At 40.3% G+C, this 12594-nt stretch overlaps 1 protein-coding gene across 1 annotated transcript in view; it reads right to left on the reverse strand.

Moving 5' to 3' along the window:
- The window catches only part of LOC136936558 (excitatory amino acid transporter 5-like), a 47723-nt gene that overhangs the window by 21245 nt on the left and 13884 nt on the right, over positions 1 to 12594 (reverse strand). Inside the window, exon 7 of the mRNA XM_067230176.1 lies at positions 6058 to 6157. Coding sequence (XP_067086277.1) covers positions 6058 to 6157 — 100 coding nt within the window. The remainder of the gene's footprint in view (positions 1 to 6057; positions 6158 to 12594) is intronic.

A 12594-nucleotide genomic window follows, 5' to 3' on the forward strand; every position in this document is an offset into this window, starting at 1 on the left:
GTTTCAGTCACTCCCCTCCGGCAGAAGGCTGCGGTCCATCAGGACCAATACCTCACGCCACAAAAACAGTTTCTTCCCTTCCGCTGTTGGCCTCTTCAACAAGGCCAAGGGACCACACTGACTCTAATGACTTCCTGCTTAAAACACACTGCTTTTTGCACTGCATTACAAAATTGTATCTTGTACATTTGTATTTTTTTTAATATTTGTATTTTTGTATTTTTATATTGTAATTTACAGCAATTTATATTTTATTTTATTGTATATTTAATTCTAATCCCACTTACTACTGCTAGTTTATGTACCCTTAGTATAGATAGTCCACATATTTAAATTTTAGGTCCCTATATGTTTATTGTATGCACCTTCCTGCCAAAGCAAATTCCTTGTCTGTGCAAACTTTCATGGCGAATAAATCCCATTTTGATTCTGATTCTGATTGCTTGCATGTGATAGTTTAGGCTGGAAGTACTCCGGTGATAACTAAACTCAGCCTGACAATCAGTACACACAGCCTTAGTTTTGTCAACCGAGCCGTGTCGCAACTTTTTAAAATGGAACTTCCCATCTAAAAGCCCTCTCTCCAACATTCAGCTACCGTCGGCAGTCAAACTTATGTGACGACAGGTGATTCCCAGGGTCAAAAAGAAACCTGCGTTAACGGCACAATTTTTTTTTGGTCGCGTTAAAGTGAGATTTCTTGAGTGTGGGAAGTTTTTTGAGAGAATCAATCACTAAGCTGAAGTCGGGTGAAGTATCAAGTTGATGTTTATTTGAAGTTTGACATAAACATAATAACGTTACCAACATAATCGACACACAAACTTAAGACAATAATAGAACCTATTGCAGCCATCTTCTGGGAGATAACGCTAACTAGCACTAGCTACCTAAAACGGCAAGACTGCTGCAGAAATGGCACAGGCAAAGGCCAGGGTGATAACTATATGCTCATTTAACATTATGATAAAAAACACAATTCTGAAATGTAATGTACAATACGATATACGCTGATATAATTAATACTTTCGGAAACAGTAGTCAATGTTTGCTATTTCGCTGAGGCATTAGCATTAGCCTCTGTAGGACACATATCACAGGTCTGTGATACATCCATTTTCAATCGTTAAAATTATAAACATGACTCATAAATAAATGTTCGTTTTCGGATGTATTATGACATTAGATTACAAGTTAACAATTCGTTGGTGAAATTATCATGATATACCTTAGTTTTAAACCAGTGTAGCTCACTGTAACGCTGTACGCGACACTGACACTGTTAAGGAAAATTCCACCGGTTTAGGAAGCCAAACGGTGACAGTACAGTACAGATGGACAGATGAGGGAAAATTGTAATGCATTGTTCTGTGGATTCTTCATCTCCTGAGACCTTCTCCTCAGTTCTGGCTTGCCCTACTGTCCTACTCCTTGCTCACCTCTTTCTTTCTCTCTGATTTACAATGATCATGGTAGAGTAGGTAAGATTTAAAGCTTTCATATTGTAACATGTTTGCCTTGTAATTGATTTCAATCATTTGCAATGTTAGTAAATGCGTATTTAATTTAACCGTACTTTCACCATTCTTGCTCTGTTTTAACCCATAGAGTCAAATACCTGGAATTCTATTTGTATTGGCATTATTTGGTTCATGCTAATACACTGTTCAGTTTCCCATCTTCCTTTAAACCATAGGGGAATTCGTTTTGGTTGTTTGGTATATTGTATTTAACCCCCTACAACAGGATTGCCCAATTTCTTCATTTTGATGGAACTGTTTAAACTATGTGAGGCTGCCATATAACCCATTCCCTCTTGCACTAAGGGAAATGAGAAGATAACTGCTACATTCTACACTTCACTGTTAGTATTCTGAAGTGTAAATGAGCAGCAACAAATGTATGCTTTTTAATCTATGCAATCTTCTTAAATAATAAGTATGCATACTTATTTAAAATAAACTGAAATATCAGTTGTCAAATTCAAGTATACATGAAAAATCTCAGAATGTTTGATATTAGTTTAAACAATATGTTTGGAGGTGAAAAAAAGAGAAATGTTACCCTCTGTAGTTACTATTATTATACTGATTGTAGGAGAAGGAAATGAAACAGTGACTCAGGACGATGCAATAACTTGAAAATGCTCCTGGACAGATGCAGGACGCTCAATGTCAAGTTAAATCTAGAGAAGCTGCTGCTTTGGCCAAATGAAGCGCCCTACATTGGCCACCTGCTAAGAACAGAAAGTGGACCCTAGTCATTAGACCTAAATGTACAGGGGGTGCAGCGCTTCTTGGGCATGGTAAACTAACTAGCCAAGTTCTGCATCCACACCATGTAAGTCTGCGAGCCACTGCAACATTTAACACATAAACACATAGGGACTGTGGAAGGGAGCAATCAGAGAGACATGTGCAGCCTTTCAATAAAATTAGTGATAATGAGACACCTGTGCTAAATTGCTACAACGCAGCAGAACATCTTGTACTACAATGTGATGTTTCAGAAAGGGGTTAGGAGCAGCCTTGATGCAGGGAGGACAACCATTAGCATATACCAGCAGAGGGACAGGGACTGAAAAATGATATGCACAGATAAAGAAGGAGCAGCCTGCAGTGGTGTTTGGCATGGAGAAGTTCCAACAATTCACATATGGATGAACGGTTGAAGTACAGTCAAATCACAAGCCTCTAGAGAGCATCATGACAAAGCCTCTCCTTAGGGAACCAAAAAGAACCACAAAGCACCAAGCCGCCCGAGGAAGAAATAGGGACTAACCTGTTCTGGTTCAACGACAGAGACTACATGGTTATAGTTGATTTCGCTCTAACTTCTAGGAAGTGAAAGCACAATTGCGTAAACTGACATGTGCCAACTGAGAGCACTGAGTTGAACCCTGGATGTTTAACTGTGTTTTGACATCCATTTGCTAATTTTTTATTCTCTACTCTTGTTGTATGACTATGTTTAACTTTTGGTCTGCACCTCTCTGTCACTAGTCGTCTCTGGAGGATAGGATAGGAACTCATTCTCAATTAGTTGGTTGAGGGGCAGTTTTATGGGCGTATCTGAAGCCCTCTGTGACATTGCTTGTAAAAAGGGCTATACAATTAGATTAGATTTTGACTATTTGGAGAGCACACAATGGAAAACAGACACAATTGGCAAACTATGGGTTCCAGTATTCTTTGGATGAGTTCCAAAGTTTCAGCAAGGTGGGGGGACTTTCCACACAAAACATCTATTCTGGGATACCCGGAAAAGTAATGGGAAAGTGGAATCGGCAGCAAACATAATGGACCACAGAAATACCCCGTAACAAGAAACAGACAGCAGAAAGATACAAACGTCTCAGGTCAAGCCCCCTGATGTAATCAACACTCTCCACACAAGGTCCTATACTCCTGAAAGACATTGTGTGAAAATAAATGGACAGTCAATAACACTACAGTTTATTGCAGACATGGACTACAAACCAAAGTTAAGGCCGAATTATACTACTCCGACTCCGTTACGGACAGACAAACGGACGGAGTCGGACGGATTTGTTGAATTAATAGTACTCCGAAGACTGTGGGTGCTGAAAACAATTCACCGCCAGAAGAGTAGGTGGCGCTGCACTGCGATGCTGGCTAGTTTATCGAAAGGTCAGAGCAGTTTATAAATTAGCCGTTTCATCAATAAAATAAGCACATTTTCAGCAACTACACTGCCCATTTCTCGTCACATTTTAATTCAGATGCCGATTTACATGTACTGTTTAGCTGAAATACGAATTGTAAAAACTTACAGCAATGGCGGTCAAAGGATTCTGTTCGTCTTGTTGGTCACGGCAACCCCGACCCTGACGCAAGCGGTTCTTAATACGGACCAATCACAGCCAAGGGGTATCCGTAAAATGACGGACGGACAGTCAGGAAAATCAGGAGGTGCACGTAGAGCTCTCCGAGGGGCTCGGAGAGGGCCTTCCCTGTCTCCGTCTCCGTGAAAACGGAGTAGTATATTTCGGCCTTAACACTAGAAGCACAGACAGGGGTAATTTGGGCCCAGTGAAGAGGGGGAAAAAAGTTACTTTGCACTCTATCAAATTCCTGGATCTTGCTTTCTGGACTTTTCCTAGATATGTGTGTTTTACCCAGTATATGTACATTTTCGAAATCACATCGGGAAAAGCACGTTTAAGGCTATTTCACTGATGTTTACTGTTAAATTGCTGCCAGGTGCGCGTTCTGCAATTTTCCCCCCTGCATTCCATGGCTGTGATTCTCTTTTCTATCAGCAGATGTCGCAAGGGCTCCCCTATACAAGTCTACTGTTATTCAGACAAAGTTAATGTATAAATATACCTAATATGTAATGTTTATACATATATATAATTATGTGCAAAATGATAACAATAATTTTATTAAACAAAGTGCATTTGTGTCACACACATTTGTGTGTAGACAATGGTATATGGTAGATTGCAAATAAGCTATGTTTTGTAAAGCAGATAAAAGTAACTAATAAACACATTTTTGCATGTATTCAAACATAGGTCAAACGAATCATTAGCCAATCAAATCTATCTATCTCTGTGTAAGGCGAATTAGTGGATACTCAAACTATAGTTTGCGATCAGTAGGTCTATTGAAGGAGTTATTGAAATTGTCTCAAACATTCAAGGGTCTGATAGATCCAGTTATCCTGGCAAAACAGTCATTGTTCTTTATTTATTGACAGGGCACAGTCCAAGTATTGCAAAAATGAGAGAAATGTATTGGTTTGGAACTTCTAAGCTAAAAGCTACAATCTCTGCTTGCTCTCCCGTTTATCCTGCTCTCAAATGTTTGCTCCTTGAGCAATAAATTGGACTGTCGCTTTTGTGTTTACATCAACACGAAATGGTGCAAAACCTCTATGCTAGTTTCTAATTAAGCTACTGCTCATAGCTGGTGGAGCTTATGACTGTCGTGTTCACACTGGTAGTCACTGAAATAAACATCTTAGTATCTATATTTTTATGTGAGGATGGATCCTTTTGATACAACATCATTAGAGAGTAGGTGGAGACTTATGAGAGGAATATTTGTAATGTTTGTTACTTTGTTTTAATGTTGTATTTACTGTAATGTTGATTCTAGTATCTACTCCGTCTTCCTGAAAGATAAACAAGTCATCGTTGGTATTTATACAAAGCTGACATTAGAAAAAAATCATTCAACTGTATTTTGTAACTGTTCAAAGATGTCCAGAACAATATTTGAACACTTATGAACCAGACAGAAACTAGTTCACGCCTTTATGTGTGAAGGAAAGAGGGGGGAGTTGAGCTTCCCCCAATCAACTTCTGACTTCAGAGACAGGACTCTGAACTGTATAAAACTTTGAGATGACAATCGATGTCTGAGTCCAGTGAAACCAACTATGGCGTAAATGCCATCGGGATTTTCTTTTCTCCTGGGACTCAACAAGATTAGTGATCGCAATTAGTGATTGATTTCAATTTGTTTATTGAAATCAATCTCTCATATCTCATATATTTTTATGTGTGCGTGTTCAGTATTGTTACAATCTGCTCTACTCTTAGAACAAATTCATTCCTCCAGAATAATGATTATTACATATTAACTATAGGTTTCCTTGGTCTCCTGAAACCAATATTAAGGTGGTGCCCCCAATTACTCAATACTTGATTAGAAATTAAGTATATATATTCTTTAACGACCACACCCTGCTACACTCACATGGTATCAGTTTTTTTTCGTAGATGTATTTATTAGTGCCAGAAAAGGAGTAATAGTAAAAGGAGAATTCAATGTGATCTGTTGGAGTGTTTTCTATTGGGGTCTATGGTCAATGTAGGCATCAAATACCAACCTTGACCAATGTAATTTTTAAGTATATGAAATGGTAATTTATAGCCTTTCATGCTAAATCCCATTGGCATGCTAATATTGAGGAATTGTCTATACTTCCTTATTATTTCAAAACAAATAAAGAAAAGCATTGCAAACTACTAATGTAACAGGGCAAATGTAAATGTATATTTTTACATCATTGTTCAGTCCATACCAAACAGCAGCATTGATGATCTTCATGACACACTCGTTGATGCACTGACACACGTTGACAAGAGGAGCTCCTCTTTCCCCCATCTTTCCAAGCAACAGACCTAGGGAAAAAAACATTAGAAGCTCTTTTGGTCTCTTAAACATTTACATTACATTTAGTTATTTAGCAGACGCTTTTATCCAGAGCGACTTACAGTAAGTACAGGGACATTCTCCCCGAGACAAGTAGGTTGAAGTATGGTAGGGTGCCCAAGGACACAACGTCATTTTGCACAGCCGGGGAATCGAAGCAGCAACCTTCGGATTACTAGCCCGATTCCCTAACCGCTCAGCCATCTGACCCCCAATAAAACAAGTTTGTGGATCTTATGCACCCACACAAATTCTCAGTAAAGGTGTTTTTTTGTCAACATGCTGGTACATTTCCCTACATCTCTACAGGTGATGACGTTTCCAAGTTACATTGTCGTATATGGTGTGCACACCCAATAATGGTGTGTTTCCTTATCTTGTAGCCGAATTCACAAGTAGCTGTCAGAAAAATTCAAACAGCTGCCGAAATGATTGCTGCAGAGCGTGAGCGAATTGTGGCACTTCACGGCGCTTTGCGACGCGTAAAAGCACCGCAAAGCGCCTCGATCGGCTACGGAGGGCATAACGCTGCGTTCACACTGCAGCGTTTTTTAACGCTCTGCATCGCTCGCCTTCCCACAGTACACCACAGTTGGGGCCGTGTTAGACAAGTTAATACAGAGTTGTAGTTCTCTAAGGTCACTGTTGTAGTCATGGCCAAGCGTGCAGATTTGGGTTCATGTACTCACAATATCTACCAAAATACCACTTTTATACAACATTTATGTAAGTGCAAGATTTTACTAGTGCAAGATTACAGTAGAATACATGTTACGCCACCGGTCACTCAACCAGTCGTTTGTAGGCTGGGCTAGCGAGCTAGCAGTGGCACAGAACAGTCACGTAATGTGACGAGACTGAATTTAAAAGTAGGCTATAAAAACACACTAGGAACAATGACGACATCGGCAACCATGCACCATGCATTATTAGTTTAATGTAACCTTTAAATTCAGGCTCGTCACATTAGTAACTTTGTTCTGAACAGAACTGGGTGTGCAGACACATACGAAAAGTTTCTCCTCCATCTTGAAATTGTGAAACCTAGAAATGTGACCAACGGTTGCTATGTTACAAGAAACAAGAAACCAACCCGATTGGCTAACGCTAGCGTTTTCACGCTCCTCATTTACATAAAGTTGAGAAAATCCAACTTGCAATGCTCCGCTCCGCTCGCCTTCCCACAATGCCCTACGCGAGCGTCAACGCCTGGTTTCATTGAAAATGAATTGGAAGCCGACGCCGCGCGCCGCCCACTCCGCTGCAGTGTGAACACACTGTTTAGGCCGCAATATGCTTCTGCGTCTCCGTTTACGGATGGGCGGGCGCACGGATACGGACAGATAGACTTCGTTTATGGTTCTCCGTAGGCTGTGGGTGCTGAAAACAATTCACCGCCAGAAGAGTAGGTGGTGCAACGTTTTTTTGTAAGTCGTCGTGGAGTGTTTATTTACCTAGGTTATCGAGAAGTCGGAGCAAATTTACAAATTAGCCATTTCATCAATAAAATACGCACATTTTCAGCAACTATAATGGCCATGTCTCGTCACATTTTAATTCAGATGCTGATTTACATGTACTGTTTAGCTGAAATATGATACTCTGCGAGTATGTAAACCCAAGTCTGCACACTTGGCCATGACAACTACAACAGTGACTTTAGAGAACTACATTTTACATTAATCTGTATGAAACGCCCCCGAGCGTGGTGAACTGTGGGAAGGCGAGCGATGGCAAGCGATTCGCGTCGCTGCAGTGGACACGCACCGTTAGGCTGTTCACACTAGACGCGCATATCTCCGTGCCAGTCACCAAGCCATGGTTGGCCGTTTACCAGCGTAGTGAAGTTAGGTCTTAAGTGATAGCCTATAGCCTACAACTAACATAGTAAAATCATAATATCCTGTTTTTTTTATTAAATATACCAAATAACATATTGTGTTTTATCATCTTCTAGCTGAATTCGCAAGCATCACGCGGAAAAATGCGACCAGCTGCCGAAACGATTCACAGCGCTTCGCAGCCTTGTGGCAGATCCAATTTGATTACATGGCCGCCGAAAGGAAAAAGGCTGCGTTTCCAGGCGCTTCCAGTTACACCTGGGACACACTGGCTGCGAAGCGCCCGGAAGCTTCACGATCAACTACGACTGGCTCAAGGCTGTTCAAACCAGACGCGCATTTCTCCACGCCGGTCACCAAGCCTTTCAGCTACTCTGAGCTTTCCTTTTTCACATGACATGGTACATAAACATGGCAGCGCCCGGAAGCTTCACGATCAACTACGACTGGCTCAAGGCTGTTCAAACCAGATGCGCATTTCTCCACGCCGGTCACCAAGCCTTTCAGTTACTCTGAGCTTTCCTTTTTCACATGACATGGTACATAAACATGGCAAAGGCTATATTTAGGAAACGTGTTATTCCAACAGCCGGCCCAACAGCATCCTAGCATTGATCCCTCTCTACGTTGTCCTTGTACAATTGGTGCTGGGGGTCATACAACTCCCTGTGCTTTTCAACTTCGAGAATTAATTTGATGTCGTCCATCTCCTTGAATTTCTCGCTGATTTTAAAAATCAACTTGGGGGTTCTCTCTCTGTAGGCTATGTCTGCACGCGCGTGTGTTGTGTGCAACGCGGGACAACTCGTTTCTCTGAAACAAACAAAACAACTACGGGCATGCTGGCTCAACAGGGCCCCGTTCGTCGTAAGGGTTGAAGCTAAGTTAATCAATTGTCCCTTTAGCCCGCTAACATTAGCGAGATGAGTGAGAACAGCAAATATCGGTTCGTCAACGGCTGATCCGCATCCAAATCATGTGGTTAATTTCAATCAGGCTAAACTTATCAGGGAAATTGCACGTGCACGTCCTACTTCAAAAGGCAGGAAAGGTCGATCACCAAAACCGTGATTTTCTAACGGTATGATGGCGGAAAAGACGAAAGAGAGAGCGGTGATAGGCTATTCTCGCCATCCGAGCAAACTATTATAATGAGTCTGTCTCTGCGAAGACAATAAACATATTATCATGCCTAAGTCAAACACCGCCACTGCCAGAGCAAGACAAGCTGCTTGGCAAAATTTCCGATAAGCTATAAATGCGAAAGTTTTGGGGAAATGTATAGGCTCATCTTAAGTGCCTCATTACCCCAATCAGATCACATTTCTTTAAATGTGCCTGCTGGCAGTAGGCTTAATGGAAATTTTCAGAATAAGTAGGCTAGATAAAAACAAGACCAAAGAGTATCTAATTGATACGAATTCATAGACACTTATGAGGATATATGTAGGCTACTGAGCTTATATCATGTACTATATATGTGTATATGCATGTAGGCCTATGTGTAAATCCCTCTTTGATTTCATTGACTGGGACATGGCCAGGGAATATGATGAGTTGATTCATCAGCTGGTTAAGCGCCAAGTACACTTTTCTTACAGCAACGCATGCTGCGGCTTTGCCAATGTTTTCTGCATCGCCTATACTGTATAAAAATTTAGCCTATACCTGACGCAAAAAAACTCAAGGCTATGCAGAGTCTGAAGCACAGTTAAAGTTTATTGTCAATTTCTTCACATGCCAAGACATAAAAAGGAATCGATATGACGTTTCCCACTCTCCCACAGTGAAACATAAAAAGCACAGGCACAACAGATAAGACAAGACATTTCCTAAAACATAGCAGGTTAGTGCTAATTGATATGTTACTATGGTGATTTATCGAAAGTTGCTTCCACGAACCAAAAAGAGGGGCGTTTTTTATCTTAGCCTGAAAATTAGCTCGCTAAACCGCTTAGCGAGCTACGACGAATACCCCCCAGATCAATCAGTTTATTTTCATTCGTTTTTATCAGGATAACCACATGGAACGGCCGTTTGTTACCAACATTGTGTAGTTAGGTTTTATATAGGGTGAATATTGGTAAAGTACGTAGGCCTCCAAAGTAATATAAATTACTTTGGAATTGCAGCTTGATAATGGGTAAATCGCATGACATACGCAGAGACAATGAGAGATTGACAATGTGAAAGACGTAAATTGAGAAATAGACAAATTTGACATACTAATTTGGTTACTTTTGAAAGATGTTACGTGATGAGTATTTTGATACATTTGTTAACAAGATTGTTTGTTTGTTCGAGTATATTTTACATGACCTAAAGAAATACCATGGAGAGATGGAGAAATGTGGGGGCTAAAATAAGGTCCCGTTACTTTGAAGTTATACAAAGGTGAATTCCCAGAGGGTATAATACTGCATAATTATGTGATTATTGCTGAAAGATATGTTCGTTTTGATTAATTTTAAGTTTGGTGGTAAACAAGTGCATGATCAACATTTGTTAAAATTCCCAGCCAAACGGGGAGGTAAAGCCTTTCCGACCAGAACTTGTTTTTATAAGTGGAAAATCTGTGATGTGTAGCAGTATAAAAAAAAAATCTGAAATTGAATTGGTGAAGTTATACTAGAGTGAAATTAAGTAAATAATTGTGGTAACCAGCTGTGTAAAAAAAAAGAAAAAAGGTTTGAGTTTAAAGGTGACATGAAAACTTCACTTTAGGAGGTTATTTAACATTAATATGAGTTCCCCTAGCCTGCCTTTGGTCCCCCAGTGGCTAGAATTTTCGATAGGTGTAAACCAAGCCCTGGGTGTTCTTCTCCGCCTTTGAGAAAATGAAGGCTCAATTGCTCTGTTTGAAAATCTCCTCCTTGTGACGTCACAAGGAGGAAGGTTACCTCCCCTCTCTCTGCTTTGCCCGCCCAGAGAATCTGGCCCGCCCATAAGAAACTGAGCTTCGACCGTGCAAGTGTTTTTATCCTCGAGAGACATCATGGCTTGCAAATGAATGAAGCATTACATTTGCTCAGTTTGGATGTACAAAGGAAAACAAAAATCTTTTTACAGTTCCTTCATCCGAGCCTCTGAAGACCCAGTGTCTTAATTTTATTTTCTCTGGAAATGCGCCTACACAACTTCTGTGGTAGGCGCATTTGTTTTGTATGTCTGCGCCAAACACTTCAGCCACGACTGTTTCCTCAACTTGAGCTAATACAAAACTGGCCTTGCTGAAATTAAATTCTGGATCAGTACTAACTCTCCTTCGTCCAGCTACTAACCTCGGGCAAGTAAGTTAACTAACGCTATATCATTTTGTAGCTTTACTGTATATGGTTACCTAGCTTGCTACCCTTAGAATGTGGCTGTAACATTAGTTATGCAGCTAACAGCTGAGTTACTGTCGCTAATGTAATGGTAGATAGCATCAAGTATGTGTGTGAATACACATGCTGTAACATGAGTGTTGTACACTTCTTTGTTATTTGGATAACCGTTCTGCTGTTGGTGTTATGGTGCGCGCGCGATATCCACCTTTCCCCTCATTGAAATGACTGAGAGTGTACCTCTGCAAACCAGGGTTATCAGATGAGAATGGGCAAATTCGAGGCATGTTACAGCAACGGGGACAGCCATTGCGATACATCCATTGTAAACATTAGCGCATGGTGCCGCCCCTCCGCTCCTCATTAGCATTTAAAGCTACAGACACCAAAACAGCGCGTTCTGAGGAAAGCTCCTTGTGGGACTGCTAGTAGTGGCTGTAATTCTGCACCAAGGCTGAATTTCAGGAAAGAGACTTCTGATACAGTATTATGGGACCACTAAGGCCTATATAAAAGCATCCAAAAACAGCATGTCATGTCACCTTTAAAGGTTTGTTCCAGTGCGCGCTGTTATTTGATTTGAGTTTAAATGCGCGCTGATAGATTATTGTTTTATTGTTGGAATGCTGCTTCAGCATTCCAAGTATTGTTCTTTGAATCTTTATTCAACTTCCTAATATTATTCTATTTCTTCCGCGACACCTTTCAGCGCCTTCAAATCTTCATCTATTAAAACCATTCAGCTATCAAAACATTCAGCAGTTTCAGGCTATGACTGCTATATCTTTTCAGCTTTGTACCTCTTATGCTTGAATTAATATAAATCAATATTCATAATATTTTTTACATGGTTTTCCAATTGAGTTTTTTTTCAAATCCTCTCAATCCTCTTAAACGTCTTCAACTTTCAAATCCTTCTTCTTCCTCAATCCTTCAGCTACAGCCACCATTTAAACTTTAAAATGTTGACAAAAACCTAAACTATTTTTAAAATAATTCAGCTTTTTGATATCTATTCAACTTTTTTTAATATCACTGATTATGTTTCATGAGTTTTTCAAACCGTTTCTGAGATTTACATGGGTTTGTATGTGAGAGCCTAGAGTGCTGACTGAAACGCTTAGAGTGGAGGGGAGCTTCGAAATCAGTTTAAAAAAGTATTTCTAGTTTGCCAGCATTGCCACAATTTTCACTCTTCGTGCTTCATTTTTGGATCAATAGATAGCTAATTTTGTGCTG

This window comes from Osmerus mordax, chromosome 27 (assembly GCF_038355195.1).
Source record: "Osmerus mordax isolate fOsmMor3 chromosome 27, fOsmMor3.pri, whole genome shotgun sequence".
NCBI classification, from domain to species: Eukaryota; Metazoa; Chordata; class Actinopteri; order Osmeriformes; family Osmeridae; genus Osmerus; species Osmerus mordax.